The 18,863-nt window shown below is 32.7% G+C and overlaps 1 protein-coding gene across 11 annotated transcripts in view; it reads left to right on the top strand.

The window, feature by feature from the left end:
- The window catches only part of LOC116850209 (myrosinase 1-like), a 43,087-nt gene extending 35,025 nt beyond the window's left edge, over positions 1 to 8,062 (top strand). For 7 of the 11 annotated variants that reach the window (XM_032828203.1, XM_032828210.1, XM_032828208.1 and 4 more), the window contains 7 exons: positions 566 to 753; positions 4,027 to 4,160; positions 4,307 to 4,640; positions 4,762 to 5,104; positions 6,117 to 6,267; positions 6,789 to 7,033; positions 7,534 to 8,062. In XM_032828203.1, the coding sequence (XP_032684094.1) occupies positions 566 to 753; positions 4,027 to 4,160; positions 4,307 to 4,640; positions 4,762 to 5,104; positions 6,117 to 6,267; positions 6,789 to 7,033; positions 7,534 to 7,690 (1,552 nt within the window). In that variant the 3' untranslated portion in view covers positions 7,691 to 8,062. Of the gene's footprint in view, positions 1 to 535; positions 754 to 4,026; positions 4,161 to 4,306; positions 4,641 to 4,761; positions 5,105 to 6,116; positions 6,268 to 6,788; positions 7,034 to 7,533 lie in introns of all 11 variants that reach the window. The other 4 variants (XM_032828202.1, XM_032828209.1, XM_032828201.1 and 1 more) reach the window with 1 other exon arrangement.
- The last annotated feature ends 10,801 nt before the right edge of the window (positions 8,063 to 18,863 follow it).

Below are 18,863 nucleotides of genomic sequence, written 5' to 3'. Positions count from 1 at the left end.
GCGATCGAACATTTAAATATTGACGCCCTGCATTTTGCTTTCACATCAATTGGTATTCAATTATATCGTTCGTGCACGCACATTACGTTTAAGTCCCATATTAATGGTTCATATTAATCGTCATACTTAAAATTGTCTCACTCTGGTTTGAATTTAGAGTTAGATTTTTTATTCAAATATTTTTTTATTTAAATATATATTTTTATATAATATGTGCGACATTTGTAATCGCAATTTAACTAGAAAATTTATGTTTAACTTTAAATTCAAATTTGAATATTTCACGTCAGGCACATTTTAAGTGCCGACTATTAATACAAGCCTAATTAACATACGTTCGTGTGTTCGTGTGTCGGCACTTAAAATTTGCCTGACGTAAAATAGTCAAATTTGAATTTAAAATTAGACAGAAATTTTTTAATTAAATCGCGATTACAAATTATATATACACATATTATATAAAAATATATATTTGCACGTAAACCTATCGATAAATATAAAAAAAAAACGCACGGTTATCTCTAAATATGCGCAGGTCATTTTACGATATATTTATCCGTCGCAGATACTGGCAGTCAGTAGTCTTTATGATGGCAACCTCATCACTTAGAATTGCTGCTATTCTCGTGGTCAGTGATATTCTCTTCGTCACGCACGGTTTGAGAACCAACAATGGGCGAAGCTTTCCTAAAAACTTTTTATTAGGCGTAGCTTCGTCTGCTTATCAAATAGAAGGTGGTTGGAACCAAGATGGTATGTAAACTGTGTAATAATAATAATAATAATAATAAGTAAATTATACGGAAAAAATATTAGATTCGATATTGAATAGTTGGCACAACCAGATTTATATATGTGAGGGCTATACTGTTGTTTTTTCTTGAATGTTTTGAAAATAGACTGTCGAAACTTTTAGGAGTACATATTTTACTTATTTTAAAAAAGAGAAAAATAAACATATGTAGGTTTCGAAACTCTTTCTTCCCGAGATTTAAACATTTTTTTATTTACGTTGGAATTTAATTAAAATATATGTGAAGTGCAAAATTACAAGTGAAAGTACCAATATCTAGGTACATTTTTAACCTTAGACACATTCGTCGTTTTAATCTTTAAGCAAAAATAATTACAATTTCAATATATCAAAATATTTTATTCTTTTATTTGTGGTTTTTTTCACGCTTTTATTATATAATAACCACGTAGATGTTTAGTTAATAATTTAAAAAAATTAGTACATTAACTGTATACCAAACTTTAATTGATAACTAAATATGTACATGATCATTTGGAAAATAATAGAAAACATTTTGTTTAGTTTGATCTAATAGACAAGCACACAGCGGCAAACGTTGCTATCACAACTCATCTATCGTATGTGTAGCGCGTAATTATTCACGAATTTTTATTTTTTGATTAATAACTTAAAATTTTACGTGGTTGTTCGTAAAATGATAGAAGAATGATTTTATTAATTATTTAGAATAAACAATAAATGAAGTAATTATTTTATACAAATAGTATAATTTTATAAAATGAAATATATATTATATAATTAATTATTATATATATTATCTAATTAATTAAATATTTTACATGTACATATTTATTTAAACATAATAAATGTAATATAAAATCCTTGCAATATTTGAGCTTATCATGATTGATCATGTTTCCATTCAAAATTATTTGAACCATTTGGTTATCCTATATCATATATATATATATATATATATATATATATATATATATATATATATATATATATAGAGTGTCCGTTAACTTACAGAGGAGCCGTGGTGTATAGATAGATTAGGTTTGGACAAAAAATTCTTCAATTTTGGGAATAACCTTGTAACCTTGTTTTTTCATTGAATTCTACTCTTTTATTAAAATCATCTTCATTCAATTTTTAATGAATAAATTATTAAAATAAATTATTTAGAATATATGGGATTTCAATGGAGAAACACTTCTTTTTACTATCGTTTTGAACAAACGTTTAATAAATACAAGGATTACAGAGAATAATATATTACTCGTTCGCAGATCTTACTGCTCCGCTCTCCGACCGTACTCGTCGCGATCCTAATAACGAAGAACGTCCCGACCTTTTCGCTCGCTGTTTAGGTCGTCTCACGTATAAACAATCGCTCAGTCCCGTAACAAGCGGGTTTAATATTTGAATTAGAACGAAATCACGAGTGTAGCCCCTTCCCGATCCCACAAATAAATTATTTAGAATTATTTTTATTAAATATATATACAGGGTGTCTCAGAACAATCTACGAAGCTCTCGTGAGAACGTAAAGCGGGTCGAGATGAACATAAAAGTCCTATACTGTTTTGCGATATTCGTAATAATAACCGAGAAATTAATTGCGAAATATTAAAGAAAAACATGCGCTGATGAATTGTCGGAGGAGGAGCGCTCAAACCGCAGCGTTAAAATACGTACATGCCTTGTAACTTTGTGTGAATGTGTATACGTGGGCGTGCAGTTAGGAAGAGGGAAGAAGAAAGAGAGAAGAAAGAAATAAGAGCGCGATAACAGTTTGTTTTTTTATTCATAATATTCACCATTTCTTTTTATGTAAAAATAAATTCTGTTACCACATAATACATAATTTTAAAGTCAAAATATCAAATATCTTCGAATTTATGTTTACATTTTTGAGAATGCGAATACTTATTATATCTACCTACCTATTTAACAATCTACCTATACTTAGTTTTTATTTATTTTTCTTCGAAACTATTTGAGCTTTACTAATTTCTCTTTGAAATACTTTTTGAAAGAGTTATCAAATAAATATGATGTATACTAGAAATGGAAAAACAAAAAGCATTTTTTTACTTATTTTGCGGGTTTGGACCGCATCTATTGGATAATACTGCGAAAGCATGAAGTACTAGAAATTATTTTTATTTCTGGAACTGAAGATCAATGTGTTCGTAGAACAGTAAGAATCTTTAATAAATATTCTGATAAGAATATATCACATATATATGTGACACATTTTTCATCATATTATCTTCATCATTATCTTCAATGATAAATATTCTCAATGATAAATGTCTTGATAAACATGTATTACATACCTATATAGATGATAAATTTATAAGAAAATTTTTATAACTAGATCTATTCACTATATTATACTTACAAATAATAGAGTTTTAGACGAACCTATTCAAGTCGAAATTTTGAGGAATTTCGAAGTAAATCCTAATTACTCAATTCGTGAAGTTCTAGAAAACGATCTAGAATTTCATCGGTTCAGTGCACAAAATTTTTAAGAAAAACAAATTTCACCCTTACGAAATGCAAATCCACTAAAAATTGAATGAAGATGATTTTAATAAAAGAGTAGAATTCAATGAAAAAACAAGGTTACAAGGTTATTTCCAAAATTGAAGAATTTTTTGTTCAGACCTAATCTATTTGTACATCGCGGCTCCTCTGTAAGTTAACGGACACTCTATATATATATATATATATATATATATATATATATATATATATATATATATATGATATAGGATAACTAATGGTTAACTAAATGGTTCAAATAATTTCGAATGGAGACGTGATCAGTCATGATGAACTCAAATATAGCAAGAATTTTATATTACATTTATTATGTTTTTATTACATGTATATGTACATGTAAAATATTTAATTAATTAGATAATATATATAATAATTAATTGTATAATATATATTTCATTTTATAAAATTATACTATTTGTATAAAATAATTACTTCATTTGTTTGTATAATGGAGCAAGTATTTGTATCCTCACTGAAGTGTTTCCGGATTTATGTTCATATCATTTTTTTATGTTTACAGCAAGTAAAACATTATTTTAAAATTTAGTAACCTATTTCCGAAACTTCCGAATAATTAGTCGAACATATAGACCCACTAGTAATTGTCATCGTGTACGGACGAGATACGTAGAACAAAAACCAGTTTATTTCGTGATTAACTTTGCTGTTACGATGTGTTTAAATTTATAAAGGTAAAGGAGTGAATGTTTGGGACCAATGGGTACACGATCATCCAGATGCCATATACGATCATAGCAATGGCGATGTGGCTTGTGATTCCTACAACAAATATAAAGAAGACGTGCAACTTTTGAAGGAAATTGGGGTACGTCCTATATAAATATATCTCGAAACCGAGAGAGAGAGAGAGAGAGAGAGAGAGAGAGAGAGAGAGAGAGAGAGAGAAAGAGAGAGAATACAGTCATAACAACATATAACATTACGAAATATCGAAATATTCTAATATTTCAGGTTGACTTTTACCGATTTTCTCTCAGCTGGTCGCGGATCTTACCAAATGGTTACTCCAATGTGATCAATTACGATGGACTTAATTATTATAAGAATCTTATTGACGAATTACTTGCAAATGGCATTAAACCATTTGTCACTATATATCACTGGGATCACCCAAATATTTTCGAAAGTATGGGTGGGTGGACCAATGAATTAATGGTCGACTGGATAGCCGATTATGCGAGAGTCGTTTTCAAAGAACTTGGTCCAAAAGTTAAATATTTTATGACTATCAATGAACCTACAATTCTTTGCAATGAGGCGTACGTTACAGGCGAATGGGCGGCAGGTATTTACCATTTCTATTTTTCTATTTTTTCTATGAGAAACACATCATATTTTCAATAAAAATCAGCGCACATCTCTTTCTCGAAGAAGAAACTGGAAAAAGAGGAATAACATACTTTTAGGAAAGAAATTAGGCTCTACAGGAAAATTTTTATGTTTACACAACATACTAAAGGCACACGCCAAAATTTACCATATCTATGATGAAGAATTCCGTAAAGAACAGAATGGTCAAATAGGCATAGTTACATGTTGCGGGGGTTTATTCGCCAAAACCCCCAACGATACTGCAGCAGTGGACACCGCTTTCCAATTTGATTGCGGTGTCATAACTAGTCCTATTTATTCGAAGACTGGCGATTATCCAGAGGTAGTAAAACATCATATAGCCGAGAACAGTAAACTGGAAGGATTTTCGAAATCAATTTTGCCAAAGTTTTCGCCAGAATGGATACATTATATCAAGTAAGAAAGCTTTATCGTGAATATGTTAATATCGGTGAACGGCATAAATACACGTACTCTTTAAAGTGCAGTATATTCTTCAATGTAATGCTATATTTGTAACTAGTAATTCAGTTACAACTAAATTCACACACACACACATATACTTATTTCACTCAGTGAATGATTCATTCAGTTTAGTTATAAATACACTGCAATCAGTAAAATCTCGCTAAAAATACCAGTTAATAGTAACGATTATCCCATCATTGCACATTGCGAACACAGATAACGTCATTGCGCGCAAGACATATGGAAAGCTGTTAATTCCATCATTACGAATGCAAAAGGTTATAACGTATAACGAATTTGTGTGTTATAAATTTGTGTATTATAAATTTTGTAATGAAATCTTACTTCCACTCATCAAAATCAATGAGATATAAAATAGAGTAGTAAAATAGGAATGATTTCATTGAAATCATTCCTATCAATGATCAATGAATATCCATTAATCTTCGGTGAAAAATTCTATATATTAATTCAATTAAAAACATTTTTACCGATTCACTTTAAAGGATAAAGGATCATACGCGATCATGATGCTTCCAAACATTTGCACATTATAAAGATCGAGCATTTTTGCTTCAGCTAAATTCCATTAATAGAGCAACTGAGGACTTAATTAGATTGAAGTCTATCAAATATAACAAATTTAACAAATATAACAAATATAACAAATTTCCTTTAATGGTTAACAAAATAATTAATTAATGCAGATACCAAGCTATATTTTCTATCAATTATGATATAAAATCATCTTTGCAAATCTGCCGTGTATGCTATAACATCAAATTTTATTAGATACAACCACAAATCTTATGTAACTCTACGATTTAGTTAATATAGCAAACTGGGTGTCCGTATATTACGATTATAGATTTTCTAGGCTAACGAAATTTTCAGTTATGACAACAAGTCATTTTTGTTCGTATATTATTCCTCGAATTTTCATCCTCTGTTTGCTTTTAAGGGGTACATCGGACTTTCTCGGACTGAATCATTATACCTCGAGATTAGTGGAAACAGTGCCACATGTGAATGGGCAGGCATGGTACGAATACAGCGGCATAAACATGACTATAGATCCATCATGGCCATTAGGTGGTTCGAAATGGTTACGAGTTAGTATGAACATGAAAGATATATATTAATTGCGTGTATCATAAACTAACAGATATCAATTTTCACCAAGCGCAAAGCTTATGTTTGCATTCCGTATGGAATGCATTAATTTAACCCCGATAACACATCGGGCGCAATTAAGTCGTACAGATGGCTTAACTTATTGTTATGAATAATTCATTCCGTGAATAATTCATAGATCGCGCTCAACCCCATAAATTGGGAATCAGAGTAGAGTGTAGTTTAGAAAATATGCTTTTCTGCACGTTTACCTGTAGCGAGCATATTATACTCATGAAATTACGATTGATTATGGAAACACGATTAATTGACTATATTGAGAAGTGCGCATTACACACTGAAGGGTATCCCACTATTTTGAGTTAGACTACATATATCTATATCGAATTTCTTGAATATTGTGAAACTGTATGAACTGAAACGATCTTCTCGATCCAGTTATCTCGAGTTATTAATATCGCAATATGTATCTGTGTGCAATGTATTGCGAATATTTTAGGTCGTACCTGACGGACTTCAGCAAATTATTACCAAACTCACAAAAGAGTACGGTCGTGTGCCCATTTACGTCTCTGAGAACGGTTACTCTAACATATACGATGATATTAATGATGATAATAGAATATCATACTTATATTCCTACATGGATAAAATGTTGTCCGCCATTTACGATGATGGATGTAATGTGAAAGGATATACTGTCTGGAGTCTAATGGATAATTTCGAGTGGGCTAGAGGTTACTCGTAAGTCACCGTTACTTATTACATCCATTCGATTTCTCTTAAAATAAATGGCGTTACTTTTTAACTTTTAACTTTTTTAACAACAAGTGCCATATCGTTTGCACAATTAAAGTCAATAAAGGTAAAAGAAAAAAGGACAATACGAGGTTTTCATTTGCGATTTTCATTTCCTATTTGACTCTTTGAGACTCATGTAAATGATAATTTGTATATAATTATTTCATTGCGTTTGCGTTACTTTGTTTTCAATATAATAATTACGTCCGATGATGATCACAAAAATGGCCGAAATGTTTCGTTTTTTTTTAAATTAAATTTTGTTAAACAAATAAACGATTGCGCACAACAACTGCAAATTTAACCTTATATTATTCTTTTTCCTTTTATCTTTATTGATTTTAATCTAAGAGCTCTCGTTTACTTTCTGGAGTTTGCGCGATTAATTAAAGATTCAATTATAATGACTTGTTCGAATAATCTGTATAATTACGCACCAACAGAGAAAGATTCGGAATAGTACATGTTAATTTTACGGATCCTAACCGAACGAGAACTCCGAAGTCATCGATGAAGTGGTACAAGAATGTTATTCAGACTCGGAAACTTCATAATACCTCGACTTTAACTGATTTTGAGCCGGTTGTAATAAGCGTGTGAGTAAAACATACATAAAAATATTTAGAATGTTACGAAATAATATATAGTATATAAGAAACAAAATAATATTAACATTAATATGTATTAATATGTAACATGTGAGAAACGAGAAATGAGTTGCATATTCACCATACATGCACTATCTTTTCAAAATGTTCTTCAATTAATTATTTATGCGTAGCGATATATATTAAATTGTGTTTTTCTGATTGAAACCGATAAACAACTAAAAATATTAAGAAGTATAACTATGATTGTTATCATTAGTATATTACTACTCTTATCATTATTATTATTATTCTTTTATAGTTTGATAATACGAAAATACGTTATCTTATGTATAAGTGAATAAAGATATCGTTTTAACATTTCTTCTCTCGCTTTCTGTTCGCTCTTCTTCTTCCCCTTTTGTGTGAGATATGCACATGTTGTATTGCACTATATTGCATACTAATACCACGCTGAAAAAAAATTTCGGTTCGTGTAACTGGATGGGGATCAGATGAAAGGCTCCCTGACGAGAAATAATATCTCTGTTACTGTGACCGAAAACATTTGGTTGAATATTCAGTTGCGTTAAAACTTGGTTGAAGTAACTGAACAATTGAAATCTTTCTGTTTCTATAACCAAGTTTTTCGTCTGCTCTCCAGATAACAGAAAATTCAGCTTCATTAATGGAGTTGTTCCCGTGAAAGATATACAATCACAATAAGATAATGAATCTAACATAAAAGGATACGCTCTCTAGAGTTTGATGGACAGTTTCGAATGGACATTTATAATTAGAGATACTCGCGCACGTTAGAAGAAGTACTTGAATTAGAAGGAGAGGAAAATAAGAGTTTTTATAGATAAGTGCGGTGCGTGCGTGCGTATGTGTTGCATATGTGTGCCCGTTGGTGTATAATCGTGTGCTTCTCAGTGTATAATCAAATATTTGCATCTAACCTCGTACGTAACGAATGACGCTCATTGTCGAAAGTATCAGTAAGTCTGTTACATATCGAGTGAATGAAAAAAAGTTAATAGGTTCTTTAAACATAAAATCAAAATACAGGAGAAAAGGCCTGAAAGCCAATAGACGGAATAGTGTTAGAATAGTGTTAATTAGAGTGAAACTAATTAATAGAGTTAGTATTTGTCTCCTAGATGTAATGAAGAAATATTTGTTATGTCCAATTAGAACAAATATATAGTTTCAGTTCTTCAATAGACTCTCCTCAGTGTCTAATCACAGACTGGATACTTCAATATTTCCTGACTATACTAGAGAACAAATACTAACTCTATTAATTAGTTTCATTACACTACTCTGTATTGGCTCTCATAAGCTCTTTTCCCGTATTTTGCTCTTTTTCCCGTATTAAGCTCTTTTTTCGTATTTTGAAAAATATGCTTGTTTAAAAAACGTTTTAAATTTACGAGATGTTGATTGTTTCTCGAGTGAATCGCTAATCGAATAATGTGCATTTCTGGTTTTTGAATATTCGTATGTAGCGGAGACTATTCGCAAACATTATTGTCTATTTTTGTATAGTTTTTTTAATATTTATGGAAGCAAACTAGCTTCACGGATTGAGGAAGCAGGAACAACACGTTCTCAGCAAATAAGATGCTAGCAGTATACCAGCAATATATCTATAACAGATCTAATCACGATTTTGCAGCAGATTTTAAACTACTGTGTCCTCAATAAACTCTTATTCTAGCGATAGGACTTCCTCGCATGATTTGACGGTAAATTGGCGACAGAAACTGAGCAGATCCTACTGGAAAGCAGCTGTCTGGAAGCAGAGTTTACTCGAGTTTTATTGTAATAATCTGCTGTCAAATTATTACAGATTCTACTCGGTTTCTACCGTCAGTCTGGTGTAAAATATCAGCAGGTTTTGTTAAATTTTTAGCTGCAATTGGTAACATTGCTAGATAGAATAGATTCTATCTATTCTATGTGAAATTTGTTGTCTTTCTATCATCAATAATTTATAGTAGCATTTACTTAGAATACTCTTAGGCATATTTAACTATCTGAATTAAGGACTAGCAGCTATAATTTTGTTTAAAAAATACTAATTCGAATATAATAGTGGTTTTAAAATTTGTATTTTTGAAAGATTTCAGCTATTTGTAATTTTCTTCAAGAAAGAGGTATCTCCTTGAAGATTATTAATTTTTTTTTAATCGTAGCAATTTTGACATATAAAAACTGACGTATATTTGACGAAATAGAGAAGATTCTTACCATTTTATGGCTTGTTATGTGCACACAATGAACTTAAAATAAATTTTCGATTTTTCTGTGTGAAAATCTGAAGTTTTTTTTACAACAATCTTTTATAGATATTGATTTTGAGTTTTTTTCTTCTATTACTTTATTTAACTTACTCAATTGAGAGAGGAGAAGAGAAGCATAGAGAAAAAGAAAGAGAAAAGTAAAAAAATAGTTAATATAAATAGAAAAACGTAAATTTTTATAAAAATATTTCATTATAATTATATGTTATTTACGTATTATACAATCGTGGATAAAAAGGATAAAAAGGTATGAAGAACCTGCTCAATCTTTCTGTTCACGACTGAACATGTTGAGAGCGATAAGGATAGAATGACGCAGTAGCATTGATATAGAATTCTAAGAACATATACGTTATGTCGTTACTTGGAAACACGAATAAACTAACGGCTTTGAACTACATTTAACTACGTTGGTTATTTAAGAGTTAAATATACTTAAGGCCCTACCACCCTAAAGGCTCTAAAATCATGTCTAACTTTGATGATTTTTTGTGAGTAAATAAATTGTTTTATCAAAAATCTGTTGAAAAAGAATTTTATTATATATATGTTAAAATATACCAAACAATTTTTCTTTTTTTTTATGTACAAAATGGCGGCATACGCATGACTTCATTGCGAACTATTTTTCATTCTCCGTGCAAAACAATGTGCAAGATTCCGGAAAAATGACTGACACTAGAACACAATTAAAAAAAGTATTATCATCTACATACCAAAGACTCTTGAAGTACGTAGGAGTTTTGCAGAATATTGATTTTTTTTTAATGATGGACATTTCTACAAAATTTATCATTTTGATTGAGAAAATTTCGTACAAAAATATTAATTGCAAAAAGGTTTCCAATATTTTACAAAACCTCTACGTGCTTCAAGAGTCTTTGGCATTTAGATGATAATACTTTTTTAAATTTTGCTTTAGGGGATCAGCCATTTTTCCAGAATCTTGTATACCGTTTTGCACGGAGAATGAAAAATAGTTTCAGTGGAGTCCGTACGCCGCCATTTTGTACATAGAAAGAAAAAAGAAAAATTATATGGTATACTTTAACATATAATAAAGTTCTTTCAACAGATTTTTAATAAAACAATTTATTTACTCACAAAAAATCATTAAAGTTAGGCATGATTTTAAGTCTTTTAGAGTGGCATAAAGCCTTAATATAGTTGATTTGTATGAACGGTATATACAATATCTAACATATGGTGTAGCATTCGATAGTATTTCCAGCGAGATATTTTGATAGACCGTTTTCAACACATCAGGGTCAGTACATTAAGCATGTCGTGCAACGAAGCTATTATTGTTGCTTTCGATATTCGGTTATTTTATTCAGTTACCCGAACTGAAATTCTTTTTCCATGTATATACTAACATTTACAATCGCTCGAGTCACAAAGGACATAGTGGAGTAACGATAGCGATCGCGATCCAAAGAATGAACGAGGCAGCCGTTTTCAAAAAGAAGTAATCGTATGCTCTCGAGAAATATCTTCCGCCGCGTTCAAAGCGAAAACCTTGGCAAAGTAACGAGAGCGCTCCTAGCGAAACGAAGTAACTCATTATAGTGTACGGGCTGCTATTTTTATTCGCACGAGCCCCTTCAATCCGATGAATTTTTTCAGACAAGCACATTCCGGACGATGCCTGCGATAAATGGAACATTTTAAAGAGAAAGAGCGATTAAAATTAATTTACCGCGCCCGGAAGTGAATATCAAATCCAGACTTTTGCGCTTTCGCTATAAATGTGGTACGATAGTATAAATAACGACGATTATAAAATAACATTTATTTAGAGTAGCGTAGTTTCTTTTTTTAATCGTGTACACGATAAAGGCACGAATGAACTAACCTTTTTATTCGATAGCTACGAAATATGGTGAAAATAACGTATAGCGGAACGTACAACGGTACATATTGATCGCGATGTATAATTTGATCGGAAAGCAATTTATTTTATCACCGCTAAATTCTTTCTCGCTCACAACTCTTGCACTACTCCACCAGATGATCAATATATTTTCTCGAGCTTTAGACCAGCAAATGACCAATGAATTTTTACACAAGAGTGTTACTCAGAAACCGTAATTTTATTGTACACATTTAGAATACGTTCCACTTGGACGCTTACACGCTGCGAGCGCTCACGCTTATAAATGCTTTTTCCAACCGTTCCATTTGCTTTCTAAGCGCTCACATGTAAGCCGAACCATTTGAAGTTTGTAAGCGATTGTGAGTAGTAGGATGGTGAACAAGAAGATATTAATGCCTATATTAATTCATGTCTTTATTAATTTTAAAAACGTTAACCCTATTAGAATTATTTAACGATTAAGTTGATAATAATATTTATGACTAGGGATTATGACTACGATTTTGCGATATTCTTTTCATGAATCACAATATGATACGCAATTGGACTTTTATCCCAAAATTGCGCCTGCAATTCAAAATCACTCGTTATTTTAATTAAGTATCTGTGCAAATATCGCGCGACAATCTGCGATATTTTATACTATCTAATTAAAACATATATATTTAGGAGCATAATAGGATTGTCATTATAACAACATTAAAATGCTAAATTGTATTATATCTTTTAATATATTTTATATATATATATTTATTTATTTATTTATATATATATATTTTTTAAATGATTATCAAATATTGCTACACTTAATATCGATTGACATTAATATTTTAATTAAAAAAACAACAAGAAAGGTAGTCATTATTTTATGAAAAAAATATTGTCATTGAATAATTAATAACATGTGCAATAACACATCTTTATATATTACATGTCTTAATAAGTTATTTTTAAAAACGTTTAAAAATTAATAATTCGGAAATAAAAGTTTTACAAAATGTCTCCTATGTTGTCCTGAGTAGAAAATATAATAAAATTAAATGATGTTTTTAAAATAACATCATTTAATTTCATTATGCTTTCATTTTTAACTATCATTTCACAGTAATTTATTTTCTTATAATAAACATTTCAAAGAATACTTTGATGCAATACGAAGACAGAATTGATTAATTTTTAGTTAAATGTTTAATATTTATTTAATAATTATTATTTAATATTATATTATATATTAATAATTATTATTAATATTATATTAATAAACGTAATATTTATTTAAATATTACGTTTCCCATCATGCCCCAGGTTTCTTTATAATTAAAAATTACGTTTACGATATAAAATGGCACACAAATCATATTTGCGATGCAAAATTGTGATATATCGCATTCATTATAATTCTTAAAGAACATTGCATCGCAATACACAATTTCATAAATCGCACATTCCTATTTATGACAAAAACATCAAAAATTGTATTATGTCTCTTAGCAAGATTTGGAAATTAAAAAAATAATTTTAAAAGTATGAAAATTAAAAAGAGATTATTAATTAACAGAAAATTAGAAAAAGGAAACAGTTTATAACCGAGAAATTCCACAATAATAAAATACGTTTCAAAAGAATGAATCAGGTTCTATTTTTTTCGTTTCTTTTTGCATGACTAATATTGAATAATTTTATTCGTCACAACATTAATCAGATATACAGGGTGTCACAGAGCAGCCGCGGTGTACAAGTAGATTAGGTCAAACTAAAACAAAAATTTCTCCATTTGCTAAGAGACATAATACAATTTTTGATGTTTTTGTCATAAATAGGAATGTGCGATTTATGAAATTGTGTATTGCGATGCAATGTTTTTTAAGAATTATAATAAATGTAATATATCACAATTTTGTATCGCAAATATGATTCGTGTGCTATTTTATATCGTAAACGCAATTTTTAATTATAAAGGAACCTGGGGCATGATGGGAAACGTAATATTTAAGTAAATATTATGTTTATTAATATAATATTAATAATAATTATTAATATATAATATAATATTAAATAATAATTATTAAATAAATATTAAACATTTAACTAAAAATTAATTTGAGAAAATTCCATTGACGATATCTGTCTCTATATTTATATATTAGGTATATATAATATATATATACCTAATATATATATATATAAATATAGAGACAGATATCGTACACAAATATTAGGTATATTTGTATATTAGGTTGAATTAAACAAAAATGTCCTCTACCATTTTCCAAATGACTACGTACAAGTTCAGTTATTAACTAAAAAAGTATACAGTTGTGTGCGATAACACACCAATTTTTTTTTTTATTAATAATTAAACATCTATGTTGTTATTTGAAAAATGAGGATTTTTTTATTCAGTTTGATCTAATATAAAAGCATATAGCGGCAAACGTCGTCATCACAATTCATTTACTTTACAACGCGTGATCATTCACAAATCTTCTTGAATTAATAACTCAAAATTTTACATGGTTGTTCGCAAAATGATAGAAGAATTTTTGTTCAGTTTGACTTAATTTAGCTGTACACTGTGGCTTCTCCGTGAGGTACCGGACATCCTGTATTATTGTTTTCTCCGTAGCCTCAACATACCCATTGTAGTAGACGTTTCTCGTTCCATTTGGCTCGTGAGCGTCCACACTGCCTTACCTCGATAGAATAAGCGTTTGTGAATGCAAGTCATGATGTTACGGTGACGTCATTACTCGATTCGAATAAGCGCTCACGACACCAAAGGGAACGATGTAGGCGATGCTTATAAGCGCTTAAAGCGTGTTAAACGTCCGAATGGAGCGCAACCTTAATAGCACACGAGAATACATATATCATTATAAGGTTTCATCGCCACTTCGAACGTTCTTTCGTAGCCGCCTTTCGCTGGCTTGGAAACGTGTTCGACGGTGTGAGAATTCTATAAAGAAAATCATTAAAGCGCCTCTGGTTTGCCCCGGCAGCTGCTATCGCCGGGAAAACGAACTTCAGCGCCGATAAAATCTCCGATTGATTTTGCGATTTTCGCCGGTCGTGCGCGGCACATCAAAGAAAATTGAAGCTTGAGAAATTGTATCCGCTCGGCGGGGTTAGGGGTCTAACACGTTTGCAAGATTACCTTCTGTACCTTATAATAGACGTTAGACGAAGAGAGGGAGCAGGAGCGGAGTAGCAGCGCAGGAAGAATGGTGGGCAGCAGCAACGGGGGACACGCAATAACTCAAGAAAAAATAACGGTCCGTCTTCGTTTAATCCGTTGTCTTTTATTCTCCCGGCTTATTCCCACGTAGCCTGGGTGGATAGATCGAATTGCCAGCAGATGAGATAAGGCGTTGAACAAAAGGGTGCAGGAGCCCAGCCCGGCGAAGGGTCGGCGATGTCGCGAACGCTCCGGCGCCTATCTCGTTTATACAGCTTTCTATGCGCGCACCGACCTAGCCCTGGACCCGGTTAGCAAAAAAGGAAGGCGGGTCGGGAATAACAGATCGCGCTTCGGCAAGCAGAATCTCGTGTAATTACGCGAAGCGTCCGCTGTATCACGTACGCCTGCACGTTTGTCGATGCCGTCCTTCACGGGTGTACTCGAAATCCTCCGCTAACGACACGAATAAACACATACGTAAGAATGGGCCTTACAAATCCGATTAACATTCCGAATTCTCTCGAGATACGAATGTGATTATACTAAACAGCGAGTAAACTCTCGTTCAACGAGTTCTAATCGATGACTGAGATATGTTAATCGCGCTCACTTACAGCATTAATAGTGTCTATTTCATCATTACACGTGGATTAATATCGATACCGGTGTCGAGCATCGATCGATTAATGTTATCGGTTATCGCTGACCATTTGTTATAATTCTCGAGCATCTTTGATCGCCCGATATCGGCCTTGCGGATGTTAATCGCGATGCGCACACAGCATCATCCTCGTGTATATAATTATTTACACATAATTGGTATAATTTGGATAACTCGCGGTGCATTAAATTATACCGTGCACAAACATGCGTAGCCAGCATAGCCGCTAACTCGATAATTATGTATTTATACGCGTTAAGAGCGCGCGATGTCCGAGCAAACTCGACAGTTTCGACCAAGTGCTAAGAGAGGAGTAGATGTCTGAGACTGGAGGAGCCATATTCGCGTACACGAGTCGCAACACTCGCGCGTTTCAGGATCGTTTGTGTTTATAATGTAAATATTACAGGCTATTACGTATCGCAATGCTTGCCATATTCCCAATGGAATTTTCGTCATATAACCTTTAAGCTTGAAGTTCCGTTACTTAGAAACCTTGTTTACTTCCCGATTATTCGATTCCTAGTCCTAAACCTATCTAGACGTCAGCTAACCGAAATAAATACTAGACCGATATAGCCATCAGAAGTCTTTGAGTAAACGTTATATACCTTTACGTTGGCAGAAAATTATGCTGCAATCGTAGGATTTGTAACTTGCTCTCGTAAAATTCGTAAAAACTTATGAATAGATCTATAATTCTACCCGTATCGTATATCATACGATCACTCGTAAATATCTACGATTTCACGTAATTTACGATATTTACAAGTGATCGTATAACACATGGTACGCACAGAATTGTAGATCTATTCATAAGTTCTTATAAATTTTATGATAACAGGTTATGAAACTTACAATTCTGTTTAGAATTAGTTATTTCGATACAACGTAAAAAACGTCCAATCAATCAGTTCTCGTCAGTCTAACAATTAAGCTCTTGTCTAGCTCTTAAGAGCAACTCTGTTATATTAGAGATCTAGAATATAAGAAATGGATTTATTTTGTTTATCTATCAATAAGATAGTGTTTTCTATCGATTAGAATTGATAAATTTGACGGAAGCTGATTAGTCCACGTAAGTTCGTACGTGTTTGAACTTCATGTGATTCGCGTGTGCCTCACGGGCGAAAACTGCCAAAAATCCGTTAGAAGGAAAGACCGTAGGAGAGAAAATTCTTAACGAACAATAAACAAGAGTTGAGAAAGATTCGAATGCTTTAACGATAAGATAACAACGCGTTCCTTTAGATACTTAACTATTAGACTTTTTTAACTATTAGAGCTCGCGACTATTTCTCAGCACTTCGTCGAATATCGATATCGTTCTCCACTTGTACGAAATAATAATTATTTTTATTGGGCGCCAAAGTGTAACGTCGATTTAATAAATTCGTTACTGACGTAGACGCTAATATGATTTATCGCGTGGCCAAAGAAATCTTACTGTCCATTATGAAACTAATACAAGAAGTAAAAAGAGGTCGAATGATCACAACACAAACAGCATATTTTTTTACAAGAAATAAAGTAAATAGAAATAAAACAAGGAAGAGCGTTTAAGAGCTTAGGCACAGATTAAATAGTGCAATCAAAAGGTTACATTGACACAAATATATTTAAACGACCCTTTTGAGTCCTTTTCAATAAACTAATATAAAAAACCAAAAAGCTCGCCAGTCAAAAAACAATAATGGTCAGTCGAGACCATTGACTGGGGAGAGCTTTTTGGTTTTTTATACTAGTTTACTGAAGAGGATCCAAAAAGGGTTGAAACGTTTAAATATATTTGTGCCAATGTAACCTTTTGATTGCACTATTTAATCTGTGCCTAGACTCTTAAACGCCCTTCCTTGTTTTACTTCTATTTGATTGTTAAATCTTAGAGCCATTTTAATTCTTCTGTTTTTTAAGAAATAAAGTATTCACCGTTCAACCTTGAACCATACAGTGTTTTCATCCCTTATTATTAACATTACGTTATCGTGATCCTGACGCCATTGTGGACGTAACCAACGCGCACAATATACGCGCGTAGACCGAAAATCCGTGACCCGGAATCCCATGGGCGAGATTAGCTGTGTACGCCATGCGGAGAGCCGAACAAATTTACAGCTGTGGGACGGAGAAGAGGTGTGGAGGAGACTACGGTTTTCACGGTTAATTTTATCGGTGTAAAATGAGCAATCGAGCAAAGAGATACTTTGACTATGTCAGCGCTTAATAAGAGAAACGGGACGGTTAATGACGGGCAGCTTGGGAAAATATAAGTGGGATTCACTCAGAAAAATCTCTCCGCAGAATCTATCCGCCGCGCCGGTCTCCTCCTTTAATATCCATCAACTGAATTTTTTATCGCGAAAGCGCAAAGATAAGATGTCTTTGACGTGGCTGCTGAATAAATAACCGGGATTCCGCGTGGATTATCTAGCGCCGCGCGACTAATACCACGCGAGGATTTGAATTTACGTCGTCAGAGGCGACGTCATGTACGCGATTGTTGAAAGAATACTCGACGCGACCGTCGCGTAGGAGAAAACTGCAAGAAATGGTACTTCATGGCTCCGACACACAAAATACGAAGAAGAAGGTTTTCTTCTCTTCGAGGAGAAGGAGGAAAAGCGTAACAACAATGGCCGTCTCGAGAATTGTCAATGTGTTGCCGTCACTACCGTGAAAACAGCTGACTTCAATCGTAATGCGTTTAATCATCAAGCTCGACGAATCGCGCTCTCCTTCCTACGCTACTTACTATCCATTCTCACTCTCCCCGATTACTCCTTTCCTCCCTCTCTCTTCCACGACGTTTTACGTTGATAGCATCTCACCGAAGAACGCGGAAATATCGCAGAAACTCCGTGGAAAGTGTCAGGAATAAGAAACCCTGACTCTCTTTCCTTTCTCTCTCTCCCCCTCTCTCCCTCTCTTTATTCCTCCTCCTCTCCTTTTTTTTCTCTCTCTTTTTCCCTCCCCCTTCCTCTCTTTATTTCTCCTCCTCTCCTTTCTCTCTCTCTCTCTCTCTCTCTCTCTCTCTCTCTCTCTCTCTTTCGCTCTCGCTCTCTCTTTCTGTCTCGTGCAGAAATCTCCCGCGAGCCCCGGACAATCCGAGAGGGTCGGTACGCCGCGACGGACGGCAACCGCTTTTGTGCCCTGGGGAATGTC

The sequence above is a fragment of the Odontomachus brunneus genome, unplaced genomic scaffold (genome assembly GCF_010583005.1).
Source record: "Odontomachus brunneus isolate Ranch 3 - 2012 unplaced genomic scaffold, Obru_v1 Obru_scaffold_137, whole genome shotgun sequence".
NCBI classification, from domain to species: Eukaryota; Metazoa; Arthropoda; class Insecta; order Hymenoptera; family Formicidae; genus Odontomachus; species Odontomachus brunneus.
Note: the sequence above shows the minus strand (reverse complement) of the source record. Positions and strands in the feature narration are given on the sequence as shown.